Genomic DNA, 15,938 nt, shown 5'->3' with positions numbered 1-15,938 from the left:
ACTCATGAACCACAAAATCATGACCCTAGCTGAAGTTGGACACTTAACCAACTGAGCCTCTCAGGCTCCCCTAAGTTCACTTTTTAAATGCTTCTAATTAAGTTTGATACCAAGGCTATTTTGAAACATGGATTACTATGGAGTTAAACATTTTTTTGTCATGTAGTAGGAACTAGTTTAGAGAGACAGAGAAAAAATATAAAGGAGATACAGACATTTTTTTCACTGAAGAAGGGAGCAGTAGACTTACTTGGGAGTGGGTACTGGGATAATACTCAGCTTTTCTAGGCAGTTAAATGCCAAGTTGATGGGGGAGAAAGGTGTATCTCAGGAGGTTTTATGGGCTTCAATGGGGGCATGTGTAAGGTAATCTGTTTAGGGAAGGCCAGATATTACAAAGTATCCTTGCAGGATGATGGGTGCTGACTTTTCAATTAAGGCCCAGGAAAGAGCTAGAGGAAACCCTGTGGACAGAGCACTGAAGAGAAAAACCTAGTTTCCTGCTGTGGCAAAAAAGGGACAACAAAATGTTGAGCACCCTCAAGAAGGGGATTAAAAGAAAAACAAAATAATTTTCCTTTTACACAGAACCACAGGATATCTTCACTGGTAAAGTTACATAAGCAGCTCTGATCTGCGCATCTCAAGAAGGACAGAACAGGGCCTGAGGGGAACAAAGAAAGGCAATTAAAACCATCAACATCAGGCTCCAAAAATAAAGGCCTTTTCAGTCTGACAATACAGAGGTAGCCAGGGGACATGATCAAAATCATGAAGAGGCTAGAGCTGCTGCATGATGACTTGGCTTGCCAAATCTCTTGAGCTAAGAGGCACCTTTGAAGCATTAATTAATTAATTAATTAATTACCTTTTTCTTTTAATTTTATTTTTTTAATTTACATCCAAATTAGTTAGCATATAGTGCAACAATGATTTCAGGAGTAGATTCCTTAATGCCCCTTGCCCATTTAGCTCATCCCCCCTCCCACAACCCTTCCAGTAACCCTCTGTTTGCTCTCCATATTTAAGAGTCTCTTCTGTTTTGTCCCCCCTCCCTGTTTTTATATTATTTTTGCTTCCCTTCCCTTATGTTCATCTATTCTGTGTCTTAAAGTCCTCATATGAGTGAAGTCATACGATGTTTGTCTTTTTCTGACTAATTTCGCTTAGCATAATACCCTCTAGTTCTATCCATGTAGTTGCAAATGGCAAGATTTCATTCTTTTTGATTGCTGAGTAACACTCCATTGTATATATATACCACATCTTCTTTATCCATTCATCCATCGATGGACATTGGATTCTTTCCATACTTTGACTATTGTTGATAGTGCTGCTATAAACATTGGGGTGCATGTGTCCCTTTGAAATAGCATACCTGTATCCCTTGGATAAATACTTAGTGTAATTGCTGGGTCATAGGGTAGTTCTATTTTTATAAAGTTTTTATTTTTTAATACTTCTACTTTGTTTATACAACTCCCAGTGATGATGGCCAGTGCAGACTCCTTTGGGAAGTCCCTGTGTCCACCAGAAGTTGGGAGAAATCTGAACTGAATGGGGCTAGGAATCAAAAGCACCTTGATCCCCATTACTTACCTTAAGTAATGTTGACTTGCTGACTTTTAGTCAGACTCACTTTCTTTACTGCCAATGTCAGCAGTGAATTTGTACCTGACCAATCTCAACTTAAATGAATATGGGTTTACCTCCTGCCCCATTCTGTAGGGCTTTGCAGCCCTAATGGTCTACACCTCCGCACCAAACTGTCCTCCTACAAGTGGCTATAATTTAATCCTTAAACATAGTTTCAAAAGGACAGATTTCTGACCCCAATTTTAACACGAAGGATAGAACTCAAGAACTCATAATAAAGAATTTTCTAATATTCACACCAGTGGATTGAAGCAGATCTCCATAATGGGAAACTGAAATGAAACTTCTCAGGCTAATGAAATCACATACGTACAGGTTTTAGCTAAGAAAGTAGCAGGCAAGGGATAACCCAGGACAGCTTAAAAGCTCTGCTCTTGGGAAGACCTTAATCATATGGGGCAGCAGGTAAGATCAAACCAAGAGTATGGCTCTGTTCCAAAAACTCAGGTCTCCTACACAAGGGATCAAATAAGTATAATGCAGTATAGAAAAGTGACATAGGTGTACAGTGGCTCTTTTTTTTTTTCTCTCAAATTGTTCCTTAAAAATAAGAATTCTGTAAGATTGGGAGCCATTTCATCCTACAGAAATGCAATCCACTTGTTACTGGGCCAGTGTTACTGCCATACCTTTCACAGATGTGGTAATACTTCTCATCCTGTATGCCATCCTGAATGGGCACATTTACACTGTAGTACCGTCCCTTTCCTAAGCCAACATCAGACACGTCACCTGTTCCTGTGAAAGAGAGGAGCGCCATGAACAGTTTTAAGAATATGAGCATTAGACAACTTGAAGGATTCTGATAGGAATGCAAAAGAATAAAAGGCCAGAAATAGAAGAACAGTCTTAGATTAATTATGGTTTCTAAGAGTGTGAAATTAAGAAAAACAATATAGAGAAGTAACTGCTGTAAACAATGTTGGGGAAAGAGGAAAACCTTAAGACAATGGGAAAAAACTTAGTTTCCGTTTTGCTAGATCAAGTTAGAAAAAAAGATTAACTCCTTTGCTTGACTTTTCATATGCCTTTGATTGATATAATATTAATATATCATTGCACTTATTAGGATGTTAGGAGTTACACAGTTACACTGTCCTATGTGATAAGACAGTAAGTGTAAGTGAGCTGTCTGTTGACAGTCCATAAAAGTCATCTGGAAAAAGAAGCAGTATTATATTCCTCCTATCATTGTTGCCTGAAATGACCTGTGTTAAAATTTTGGATAAAGTAGCACCAATGAAGTATTAATAGCATGTAACTATCCAAATATTAAATATAAGAGATGTATAGAAGAACTGCAGTATTTATTCCTCAGATGTAATACTGAGCACACAGATTACTTGCCTGGGAAAAATCCTGGGGAGAATTTGTGTAGGGACACTGTCATGACTTTAGAGGTGAAACTGAAGGCATCTTCCACACCTAGCAAAGGAAAAAAAAAACAGCAGAAGAATCACTTCATATATGCAACTCCCGTTTTCAACAACTGAACTGCTAGGAAGTAGCTGTGGGAAGTAAGAGAAAGGATAGCAATAATAAAGCTAACAAGCTGAGGAATAAAAGGAACAAAACCCTCCAGTCTTTGATCTCTTGTTGGTACAGGATGAGGTAGAACTTTGGTCCCCAGTGAAGTTTTGGGGTTCTTTTTTACATTCATGGAAAGTTATAACTGGACTTCTCCTTTCCAAGCAACAGGATGTCCAGGCTCTCTTAGACAACCTCTTCTAAAAGGTGGGGAAGGCTCGAGCTCAGAATCGAAGCATTATGAACAGAGCTGAATAGAGGACTGGCACCATCTTGGAAGTTTTATGTTTTGTTTTAGTGGTTCCAGTTAAATTCTTGGGATTTTTTTTTTTCAAAGAAGTAAAATGTGGCAACCCTTTGAAAAATGTGACCAATACAAACATTAGGCATTATGTAGTGAAAACCTAATTATAAAGTGCTTCTCTATGATACAGATTTGGTTATAAATGCAGTTCACCCAAAGTCTAAGCAGCTTATAGTACACCTTTCTTGCTAAAATATGGAAGGCTAAGAGAGTCCTGCCCTTTTCCCTTAGTAGTGTCTTTATAACAAAGTTTTAAAGCTTGAAGAAAGATGGTGGTGGGAGGAACTTTTCTAGAAAGTAGTCTCCTTTACATTTTAACAGAGGCAGAAAATTAGTATAGAGGCCTGGGAGATAGAAGATACAACTCTTACAAGCCACTGCTTATTCAGATAAATGTACTGCCCACCTCCACACCTTTCCTCCCAGAATCACATAGTGTCATACTATATTCAGATAGTCTGTCTGTAAAATGGAAGGACCATTAGCAAATTCATGTACTATCCTCTTTTATACGTCAAATAAAGAAACTGTTGCTGCATTTGCTTAACGCTTTCAGTCTTCATTAGAGGCCAAAAGAGACCTTAGAAAAATATTAACTATATTTGTATATCACAGGCATATTTGAATTTCCCAAGCCTTATGTTTTGCCCTAGGGAGGCAGTTAAAATCAGTTAAAGGCAGAAACCCATGGGGGAGGGGAAGGAAAAAAAAAGAGGTTAGAGTGGAAGAGAACCAAAGCATAAGAGACTCTTAAAAACTGAGAACAAACTGAGGGTTGATGGGGGGGGGGGGTGGGAGGGAGGGGAGGGTGGGTGATGGGTATTGAGGAGGGCACCTTTTGGGATGAGCACTGGGTGTTGTATGGAAACCAATTTGACAATAAACTTCATATATTGAAAAAAAATTAAAAAAAAATCAGTTAAAGCTCCAGCCACAAGGCATTAAGTAAACAAAAGAAAACAAAACAAAATATATTACAATAGCATTTTAACTTAGCGACTGAGGTATTAAACAAGGACAATTCATAAAAATCCTGATTATTTATTGATCCAGAAAGGTGGTAACCAATTTACACTTCTATCAGTGATATATGAGGGTTCCCATTTTCTCACACCCTGACTAGCACTGGGTGTTATTATTCTTTTTAACCTTAGGCAGAAAAAAATGATCTTGTTTAATTTGCCTTTCTCTGAGTGTTGAGCACTTTTTATGTTTAGTAGCTATTTGTATCTCCTCTGATGGGAAATGCCATTAGGTATTGTTAGCAAATCATACTTTAAAAAAAGGACAGAGACAGATAGGTGGAGGGTATGGGGCTTGGTGTGAAAGAGAACAGTGGTTAGGAAAACAAAAGAAGGTGAAGGAAGGTGAGGACAGGCTAAGAGTGCTTGTGAAGCCACCACAGGATGCTAGTTATGGAATCATGGGAGATTTAAAATGAACCAAATGTGTAAGAGTTTGGAGGCGGGGCAGAGGTCACTGGAAGGGAGGTGCTGAAGAGGGGAAATAAACTGAAATGAAACACACCATAAAAGTTGGCTAAAGCAGGAAACTCTAAATGGTGTAGAAATAACATTGCAAATGGAAAGAACGGTTTCAGGTGACAGTCATTTCATTCTTACATGGTTCAATAGAGTTGATTCTATTCTTGAGCTCTGATACTAATAGTTTGAATTTCATAATCATTCATTCATTCAACAAATATTTTACTGAACCACTGCTATATGCATAGTTCTGTTTGTTCAAGCCATTGTGCAGGACAGAAAGAAGTAAACAACTTGATCTCTGCTCTGGAGGAACTGAAAGTTTCTATGGGAGGAGAAGACACAGACACATTAAAGATTTAACTAACAATACAAGACAATATATAATCAAATATCAAATCAGCGATATAAACAATATAGGACTTGAGGAGGGAAGAGACCACTGGGGTTGGAGTAGTCAGGGCAAATCTGCTAGTGTTAGAATTTGAGCTCTTGGGTAGAACTTGGAAGAAAAAGCAAAACTAAATTAGGAAAAAGTAATGCAAAGTCAGAGAGGTGGGAATACTGAGACATGTCTGGGGATCACTGAGTACAGTAGCCTAGACAGCAAGTAGTGAGAGAGGAGACTGGAGAGAGGAGGTAAGGTCTCTTTCAGGCAGACCTCAAAAGACAGGGTAAAGAGTATGGACTTTAACTTGAAGAGCACTGTTTTTTTTTTTTTTAAAGTGTGGCCTGTGGAACAGCCAGAGTGTCGCTAAAATGTAGATTTGGCATTGCATACCAGACCTACTGGATTTGAATATCTGGTGGATGGGGCCTAGAATTCTGCATTTTAAAACAGGCTTCCCAGAGGTCATCTTGCTACATATGCAGGTTTGAGAACCAATGCTATGGGCCAAGAGTTAGCAAACCAAGAGGCAAATATTTTAGGCTTTGCAAAGCCTACATGGTCTCTACTGCACTTTGTTTTCTTTACAACCTTGTAAGAATGTAAAAAAAAAGTCTTCACTTGCTGGCCATACAAAAACAAGCCATGGGCCAAATGTTACTCTTGTTATAGGCAATAAGGAGTCTCTGAAGGTTTTTGAACAAGGCTGTGTTTTGCATTGGCTAAGTATTCAGATATTCGGTGGACATGGTTCTCAAAGTAGTATGTTGGCTGCTTTAACTATTTGCCTTTCTCTGTTACCTTCAATTTTCTGTCACCATTCCTTGGTAGCATCCATCTAGGTGAACTGTTTGGGGAGTTCTTCCTTCTTTTTCTGTTTTGGCAGGAGAGCTGATTCTAGCCTCTGTCATATGCTATCATTTTCCTCACTTATACCTTGATTATGTTAGTTTGTCTCCAAAAATCCCTGGAAACAGGGAAGCAGCAGTCACTGATGTGGGGGAGAGTAGGGAATATCCTTAATTAATTTTACCAGCTAAGTGATCCTAGATCAATGGAAGCATGTGTCACACACAGGATGTATTAAAGAAGCAGAGTGTGGATAACTGTCACTGAAGCTCTACATTGTAGATGGAAAGTACATAGGAGGTTTTGGGTAACATCCTTTTGGTGAAGTCTTCTGAAAGGGCATTAATGGGGTAAGGTGAATCAAGATTCTGCTGCTGTTAAAAGTTAGAGGAGATGCCCTGAGTTTGTGTAGCACTAAATATTTTAGTAATACAAAGAAAGTGGTGCAGATTCTGATTACTACATGAGTTGGTATCCCTATCAGTGAAAAATTCTGAATGTTATTCCATCATACACTGATTCAATCTTAAGGGAAGCATCAAGATTGTCTAACTGAAGATTTCACTTAGAACCTATGGAAGTGGCCTGAGGGAGGTTACTGAGCACTGAGTATACACTAGACAGGATTTCCACTTCTTAATGTTCTATACTGGAGAACTTTGCTAGTGGAGGAGAGGTGAGGGGGAATTATAAAAACCTGGTATTTTAAAGCATCTTGCTTAGCAAAGAAGAATTACATCAGTTAGAAGAATCTATTCTACCTACTTCAGGATTCTCAATTAGAAAATTTCAAAAGTAACAGGCATTTATCCTTTTACCAGTCACCTAGAAGCAGCTTCACTGATAAAAACCTTCTGTCCTAGCAGCAAAGCACCTTTGAATGTGAAGGGCTTACCATCTCCATGGTGCAGATCCAAATCCACATAGAGAATACGGTCAAATTTCCGTCGCAATCGTAATATTCCCAGGACAGCATCATTGAGATAACAAAAACCAGATGCTTCATCTCTGTAAGAAAACAAGTTGCTACAGCCAACAGCCAAAAGCAATCCAAGGGAGTCTTTACAGCCAAGGATCTAACCCTTGAGATCTATTCCCTTACAATTCCCCTTTATTTTAAGAAAAACAAAAATCTACCTACAAAGAATATATAGTAAATTGGCCCAGAGTGATCAGGGGATGAAGTGTTTTGGTAAGCTAAATATTCAGGTGGATTGGTAACATTTTTCATTTAGGATCCCAGATTTTCAAAGAATTATAATATTATAACTATATTGGTCAAAACAGAACTTTTCTCTAATGATTCAGGAATGATTTAAAAATCTTGTAGTACCCTGGGCTCATCATGATCAACACTGAATGTCCCTTATGGGACTTGAAGAAAGCTATAATCTAGAAGGGGCCTTAAAGACCATCTTGCTCAGCCAGATGTAGAAGATGACGGAGACTGGAGTCTCTGTACTGATCCTATGACATAAACTAGAATTGCTTTCTTTCTTTATTCCTTCCTTCCTTCCTTCCTTCCTCTCTCTTCCTTCCTTCCTCCCTCCCTCCCTTCCTTCCTCCCTTCCTCCCTCCCTCCCTTCCTTCCTTTCCTCCCTTTATCTCTCTCCCTTCCTTCCTTCCTTCCTTCCTTTCTGTAAGTTTTTGCACTTGTTGCTTTAAAAGCTGAATATAGAATGTACAAACATTCTACATGTGGTTGCCTTTCTGAGGCAGCCTCCTCTAAAGTTATTTTGTTTCCTTCACTAAAATTGTCTTCATTGACTTCACTGGTGTCTTTTCACATTTTTATTGGTGATACTGTGTCACTTTAACCTCTTGTCAACATTAACCTACTCTTTTATTAAGAGTAACCTACTCTTATTAGCCTACTTCTTTTTATTATGTTGCCATTAAGTCTTGTTGAGTAGATGTAAAAAAAAGCATTCTTTTATCATCAAAAGTGTATTATAACTTATTTTTAAGGCCTCATCCTAAATGCTTCAATGTCCTTAGCTTCCACAGACACTTTAAATATCCAGCCTTTTTTTTTTTCCCAAGTTCTCCCTGATATTTTAATTGAAATGGAATTCTAAGCATGAGCATCATTTAAAAGAGCATTTTTGGTACTATGAGATTATAAGATCTTTCTAGTACCTACACATTGCATAAAATTCTTCATGAAACCTCGTCCATAATAACGTTTCATATTCTGAACAATACCCTGGTTTATAGGCTGAGTCAATGAGACAGGTACATTGGCGAGCAGGAAGTTGGTAAAAAGTATCACTAAGCATTGAATTTTCTCATGCAGGTGAATTCAGTGATCACCCAGAAAAAAGAAAGAAAGAAAGAAAGAAAGAAAGAAAGAAAGAAAGAAAGAAAGAAAAGAAAAGAAAAGAAAAGAAAAGAAAAGAAAAGAAAAGAAAAGAAAAAAGCAAAGCAAAGCAAAGCAAAGCTTGGCCTTAGATACGCAACCAGGAAGAAACCAGTAAGAGAAAAAGATTTGCCCACCCATGAATTCTTTGTAAATAAGAGGTAAATATGTGACTTTGAAAGTTTTTGGATGCTATTTTCCAATTATGAAAAGCTTACATTTTATAAGTCTACTGTTTAGCATATCAAGAAAGAGAAACATCAATAACTTTTGGATAGGTGAGATGCAACATTAAGTGTTAGGCAGAAAGAGTAGCATACAGCATAGGGAATATAGATAATATCATAATAACTTCATAAGGTGACAGATTGTAACTAGACTTATTCTGGGGATCATTTCATAATGTATAAAAATGTCAAATCACTATCATGTACACTTGAAACCAACAGGACATCGTATGTCAATTATACTTCAATAAAAAGTGAATAAGAGGAGGGAGATGGGGAGGAGGAGAAATACAAATCAATATAGGACATATTTTTTCCCCTCAGAGCCTATAATTAAGTTAGGGAGACAAGTCATAAGTACAGAAAAACAAAACCAAAAAACAAAGAAAGCAATCAGAAATAACATGGCATATAAAGAAGAATACTTGCCTCTAAAAGACTCCTGGCCCCCTTCCTTTCCTTTGAGATGTTCTTTGTTAATGAACATCCTCCCTATCATGATAGTTTGAATAATAATAACGATGACGATGTTGTCTGTAATTCAGAAAGGCCTTTGCATGTAATATTTTCCTAATATTTTCTTAAAGGAGCTCTATTCTCATTAGATTATAGAAATAACTGCTTACATAAGTAGAATCTTCCTAAAATTTGCAGAAAATAAGGACATTAAACTTCAAGACTTTTAATGTGCTAAAAGTATTCCTATAGAAACAAACTCAGTTTGTTGAATTTAAGAATTCAAGTTGGCATAATTTAGGTAAGTCTTTGGCAGATAAGACTGATTTAATAAATTTGGTTTACTAAAATCAGCTATGACTTTTCTAATTTATACATGTTAAGTATAATATACATGTAGATTTTTATTCTACTTAAATATATTCTTCCTAAATTTATACAGGTTCATTAATTAATTGAGCTAACATTACCTCTACTAAATGTTTGAGATTATGACAAACAAATTTGTTTAGATTAATTGAGTCATTATTGTGATGAACTTTAACAGTAGTTATGTTTTGTAGTATGTCAGCTTGAAGATAATTTATAAGATCTTTAGGTAACTGAAAACTTTGGGTGGTATTAAACTGAGTTAATTAATGGATATTCATTAGATCCCTAGACCATTTCTAACTAAGAGAATGCATTAATTGCTAGGCATAATTTCGGGTTTATATGCTTTTGCTTCTTATTTTTATATCCTATAGAGAAACTGCATGTATTTGGTTCTGTTAATGAACCTGTTCTTTTTGGCCACTTACAGAAGTTGTACTATAAAGGATGTGTATGCATATAGAAATTGGTAGAAGATTCATAGAAAGGGAATTTTATTTGTTGAGATCAAAGTTGGCTAAGGTTTGATGGGCTTATTAGATTTCCAAAAATAACTTCAATATTAAATATTATACTGATGCAAAACTAGAATTTGCTTTTCATTTTAACATGCTACTTTTTTTGATTATTTGTCTTCTCTCAAATAACAGGTTGTAAAGGTTTTGCTTCACTAAGTAATATTCCTCAATAAAAAAAGATTTTGTGTCTTACTAGAATAACCTTATATGGTTTATGTTGACTTTATGATGTCCTTGGTTATTTAAGGAAACAAAGACTTCTTTCTTAGGAAAAAGATGAGGTTCCTTATGGTCATATTACATCCTATGTTTATGTTAAAAATCTTTTATCATCATTGTGGTTAAATAGGGAACCAAGTAGTAGTTTTCAGTAATCCATCAACTTATCTTAATCAAATCTTGGAAGGCCCTGGAAAAATCACAAAGGGTTTGTTCTTTCACCTTATAAAAAGAGATGTTCTAGAAATAATTAGGTTTATTTGATACATTACTATTGATGAGATGCATGGGAAGAGTTGCCACATCAGAAGAGATGTTCAGCCTTCCCTAGGTGAAACTGGTATAGGCAAAATATTATTAATATAAGTATTTCAGAAATTGTATGTTGTATGGGAAATTCCTGAAGATCTTTCTGTGTCGTCACTGGCCATGATATGTTTCTATTTATCAGAGTCCTTATGCTGCTTTGCCAGATATTAGTTGACTACAGGATAGAGTTTTCAATAATTTAAACATTTTTTAAACATTAACTTCATCTCAACTTTGCTTCTTTATTTTGAATCTAGCATCTACTAGGCCATTAGTTTCAATTGGGGAATTCTCAGCACTTACCTACAGAATTTTATTAATATATAGATACTCCAGTTTACTGAATCTCTTTACTTGATATTCTTGATATGCTTTGGGTATATTCTAACTATATGCTCAGTATATTCATGGCATATTATTATTTAAAGTTAATCTGACGTGTTCCTGAGAGCACTTGCAATCAGGTACAAGCCAGAGTGCTTCATCTTCAACAAAGAAAAACTATCTCAGAGCCCCACGGAAAAGGATTTTTGCCAAGTATTGTTGAGTACAGGCTTTTTATGGTATAGTGTAAACAACTTTGAGACCATACCAGTAAACTGAATCAGGATTTCAAGAACTCTAGTTGAGAAGTCGATGGGTTAGTGAGACTGTTAATGCAAGGTCGAGAGGAACAAGAACTAATTATATAGGCCTGAATGAGACTGATGAGGGATGATTGTGGATTTTGTTTAGAATATTGCGGATGTTTTAAAGCAGACAGACCCATGAATACAGAAAACAAACTGATGGTTGCTGGAAGGGAGGGGGCGGGGGGTGGGCAAAATGGGTGAAGAGGAGTAGGAGGTACAGGTTTCCAGTTGTGTAATGAATAAGTCATGGAAATAAAGGGCACAGCATAGGGAATGCAGTCAATGATATTGCAATAGTGTTGCATGGTGACAGATGGTAGCTACACCTGTGAACATAGCATAACCTATAGAGTTGTGGAATCACTAAGTTGGACACCTAAAACTAATGTAAAATTATATGTCAACTATGTTTCAATTTAAAAAAAGAATATTGTTGATGTTTCGGTGTTCTATTTTCTTTTTAAAAAAATTTTTAATGTTGACTTATTTTTGACAGAGAGACAGAGCACGAGCAGGGGAGGGGCAGAGAGAGAGGAAGACACAGAATCCAAAGCAGGCTCCACACTCTGAGCTGTCAGCACAGAGCCCAACGCAGGGCTCAAACTCTCAAAATGTGAGCTTATGACCTGAGCAGAAGTTGGACACTTAACTTACTGAGCCACCTAGGCGCCCCTTAATGTTCTATTTTCTGGATGTATAGGCAACTCTTTTCTCTTTTCTCTTATGCTATCTATAACTCATAATCATTTAGTAAGCCATGCTTTTGCAAACAGAAATGACACACTTACAAATGATATCTTATTCCTCCTGCCTGAGCCCTCCAGGATTCAGAAACTCTTATTGAGCACTCTTATTTCCATAGCAATGTAATTATCTGCCTAAGTTCAATAATAACTATCTGTCCCACCTGTTATCAGGAAATGATTGGAAAACATTGGTTATATATCCAAGGCCTTGCCTGGAATGTCATATTTGTGAATGATGCTCACTGAATCAGATATGATCAGACACTTTTAAGGAACTAAGGTTGACTTCATTGAGCAATGCATCAAAGCCCTCTTGGAAAAACTAGCTTGGTACCTGGTACCTGGCTTACAGAGTTCCCAGCCTTCCAAGTGAATAAGGAAGGTTACTTCCTGGCAGGCCCTGGAAACTTAGGATATTCTGGGGACCCCAAGAAGAGAGAAGAGAGACCCCCAAGAATTGTCCCAAATTTATAATTACTGCAGGTAAAATCTTCTTAGCTTGGCTTCCTAGCTGTAATAGGCTTTTAAAACACCAAAGTGAGATTTATTTTTTTTAAATGTATATTCATTTTGAGAGAGAGAGAGAGTGTGTGTGTGGGGGGGGAAGGGGCAGAGAGAGAGGGAGACACAGAATCCGAAGCAAGCCCCAGTCTCTGAGCTGTCAGCACAGAGCCCAACACAGGTCTTGAACTCAAGGACCATGAGATTATGACCTGAGCCGAAGTCGGATGCTTAACCAACTGAGCCACCCAGGCCCCCTCAAAGTGAGATTTCTTATGAAAACTTCCAGCAAAACAAGCTTAAGAAGGTCTATATGGTAAGTTACCATTCTTGCTACACCTATATAAATAATCAGGCTAAATCTAATGAGGCCAATTTTTATTTTTAAATAATTTTGATTAAGGTTAAATCTACACAATATTAAATAACCATTTTATTTATTACTTTTAAATTATTTATTAAGTAATCTCTTAAGTAATCTCAATGTGGGGCTTGAATTCATGACCCCAAGATCAAGAGTCACATGCTCTCCAGACTAAGCCAGCCAGGCACCTCTCAAATAACCATTTTAAATTATATAATTCAGTGTCATTTAGTGCATTCATAGTATTGTGCAACTTCCCCCCCAATTTAGTTCCAAAACAGTTTCACACCTCAAAAGAAAACTCTGAACTAATTAAGCAGTCATTCCCTACTCTTCCCTCCCCCTAGATCCTGATAATTACCAATCTACATTCTGTCCCTAAGGATTTACCTCTTCTGGATATTTCACGTAAGTGACATCATACCATATGTGATTTTTTTGTGTGTGGCTTCTTTCTCTTAGCATAATGTTTTGGGGTTCCTCTATGTTGTAGCATATATCAGTGCTTCATTCCTTTTTATGGCTGAGTAATATTTCATTGTACGTATGTACCACATTTTGTTTATACATTCATCCATTGATGGACATTTGGGTTGTTTCTACCTTTTGGCTATTGTGAATAGTGCTGCTATGAATACCTGTGTACAAGTATTTGAGTATCTGTTTTTTTTTAACGTATACTTAGAACTGAAATGCTAGAACATATGATAATTCTACATTTAACTTTCAAGGACAGCCAAACTGTTTTCTACATTCCCACCAGCAATGTGCAAGGGTTCCAATTTCTCCACATCCTCATCAACACTTGTTATTTTCTCTTTCTTTCTTTCTTTTTTTTTTTCTAATTCTAGCCCTCCTAGTGGGTGTGGGTGTGAGTTTGATTTGCATTTCCTTAATGACCAATGATGTCAAACATCATTTTGTATGCCTGTTAGCCATTTGTATATCTTTTCTGGAGAAATGTCTATTCAAGTCCTTTGCTCATTTAAAAAAAAATTTTTAATGTTTATTTTTTAAAGACATAGAGCATGATTGGGGGAGGGGCAGAGAGAGAGGGAGATACAAAATCTGAAGCAGGTCCCAGGCTCTGAGCTATCAGCAGAGAGGTGAACTGCGAGGTCATGACCTGAGCCAAAGCCAGATGCTCAACCAACTGAGCCACCCAGGCGCCCTGTCCTTTGCTCATTTTTAAATTGAGCTTTTTGTTGTTGAGCTTTGTGAGATCTTTATATATTCTGGATACCAGACCCTTATCAGATATATAATTTGCAAATATTTTCTCCCATTCTGTAGGTTGTGTTTTCACTTTCTTGATAATCTTCTTTGATACACAAAAGTTTTTAATTTTGTTGAACTTCAATTTATCTATGTTTTCTTTTGCTGCCTCTGGGACCAGCCTTATCTTGAGTTCAAGAATAATCTTCCTTTGAGATTATCTTTGATCAGAAGGGAGGTGGCTGTTTAGAGAAATTTTGTGTTTCAAAGGAAAACTCTATGTCATCTATAGCACAGGATTTCAGGTTATCAGAATATAGTTATTATTTTTGAGCTCTCATCTCTTTATAAACTGCAGGTTACTGATAAGTATGCAAACTTTGTCTTCTGTGGTAGAGATGTAATTGACTTCCTTCCTCATGTGGAAGAACCAGTTTTGGTATCTCTTTGCAAATTGGACTGGACCCTGTTATTGTGCCCAAATTGTTGATCCTTCCTAAATTATCTATTCTTCCAGTTTTCTTCAATATTTGGCTAATATCCTCCAAGCTAACTTTTCCAATTTTTCTTCCTCCCTTCTGACTTGGAGTCATCAAGAGCTAAAACTTGAATGCTCAAGTCCCTATCAGGACCCTATGTTGCCTTACAGCTTGGTGTCTTCTCAGGATCTGAAGCAGCCCTGTAAGCTAAAGCCCGTTGACTTGATATAAATCTGAAAGAACTGGTCATGGGGTGCCTGTGTGGCTCAGTAAGTTGAATGCCTGACTCTTGATTTTGGCTCAGGTCATGATCCCAGGATTGTGGGACTGAGCCCCCCATTGGGTCCACATTGAACATGGAGCCTGCTTGGGATTCTCTCTTTCTCTCTCTCCCTCTGCCCCTCTCCCCTGCTCACATTCTCATTCTCTCTAAGATAAAAAATAAAAATAAAAAAGAACTGGTTACCACAGCAGACCATGTATGACTGGAATTCTCCTTGAACAAGCTGCCACCTACAATATGAAGGATGTCTGAAGAAATGCTAAGGTTGTGCATGTCCTTACATGAGAAATAACCTAGACTATGAACAGTGTCACCAAGAGTGCTGACATCTTAGCTGTATGAGTGGTGCTGCAAAACAAAGATTTTCCTCCATTGATGTCTTAGAATCCACTTGACTGGTTACCTTTCAGGGTTCAGTTCTTGCTTGGCTCTTTACTATAATATAAATTTTTATATCAATTTTTTTCTATTTTAGCCTTCCTTCTTTTAAGATGTGTGAGCTCCAAACCCTAAAACAACTGACTTTAGCCACTATCTCTCAACAGATGGTTCAACTGATTTTAAAGGATCAACACCAAGAGTGCTAAAGACCCTGCCCTTACTATACTTGGGAAGTTTACAATCGCCTCTGAGTTGCTTGAGGATAATACTTGTCTTGACCAAAAGGGGAAAATGACAGTGTTGAAGTTTATCTGAGCCATGTGCTCCCCAGAAAGCAGTAATGTTTAAAAACGCTGCCCTCTTCTGTTTTCCAGGAAAAGGTGAATTTCAAGGTACCATCCTACCCTGGCATATTATTCTAAATAAGACCCATCTCCATCTTTCCTAATGACTCCCATAAGACTTGCAGATGACTTCTTTGTTTACTTGACTCTGTAAACCCCAATACTCCCTTATTTTTCTGTGATGTATTCCTCATTAATAAATATTCTACCTATAACTGAATAAAATCATTTCCTCATCGTCTAGGGCTTTTCTCTTTCACATCATCAACACAAATGTATCTATAGGATAGACCAGGTTTAGCAAACAAAATTCTGAAAACTCTGA

At 37.2% G+C, this 15,938-nt stretch overlaps 1 protein-coding gene across 8 annotated transcripts in view; it reads right to left on the bottom strand.

Moving 5' to 3' along the window:
• Positions 1-15,938, bottom strand: part of HDAC8 (histone deacetylase 8) — a 230,250-nt gene that overhangs the window by 160,740 nt on the left and 53,572 nt on the right. For all 8 annotated transcript variants that reach the window (XM_081793494.1, XM_081793493.1, XM_081793496.1 and 5 more), the window contains 3 exons: positions 7,104-7,216; positions 3,004-3,081; positions 2,286-2,394 (listed from right to left, as the gene is read on the bottom strand). In XM_081793494.1, coding sequence (XP_081649620.1) covers positions 2,286-2,394; positions 3,004-3,081; positions 7,104-7,216 — 300 coding nt within the window. The remainder of the gene's footprint in view (positions 1-2,285; positions 2,395-3,003; positions 3,082-7,103; positions 7,217-15,938) is intronic.

Source organism: Panthera onca, chromosome X (assembly GCF_046562875.1).
Source record: "Panthera onca isolate mPanOnc1 chromosome X, mPanOnc1 haplotype 2, whole genome shotgun sequence".
Lineage (NCBI taxonomy): Eukaryota > Metazoa > Chordata > Mammalia > Carnivora > Felidae > Panthera > Panthera onca.
This window is presented reverse-complemented; position numbering and strand designations above follow the sequence as displayed.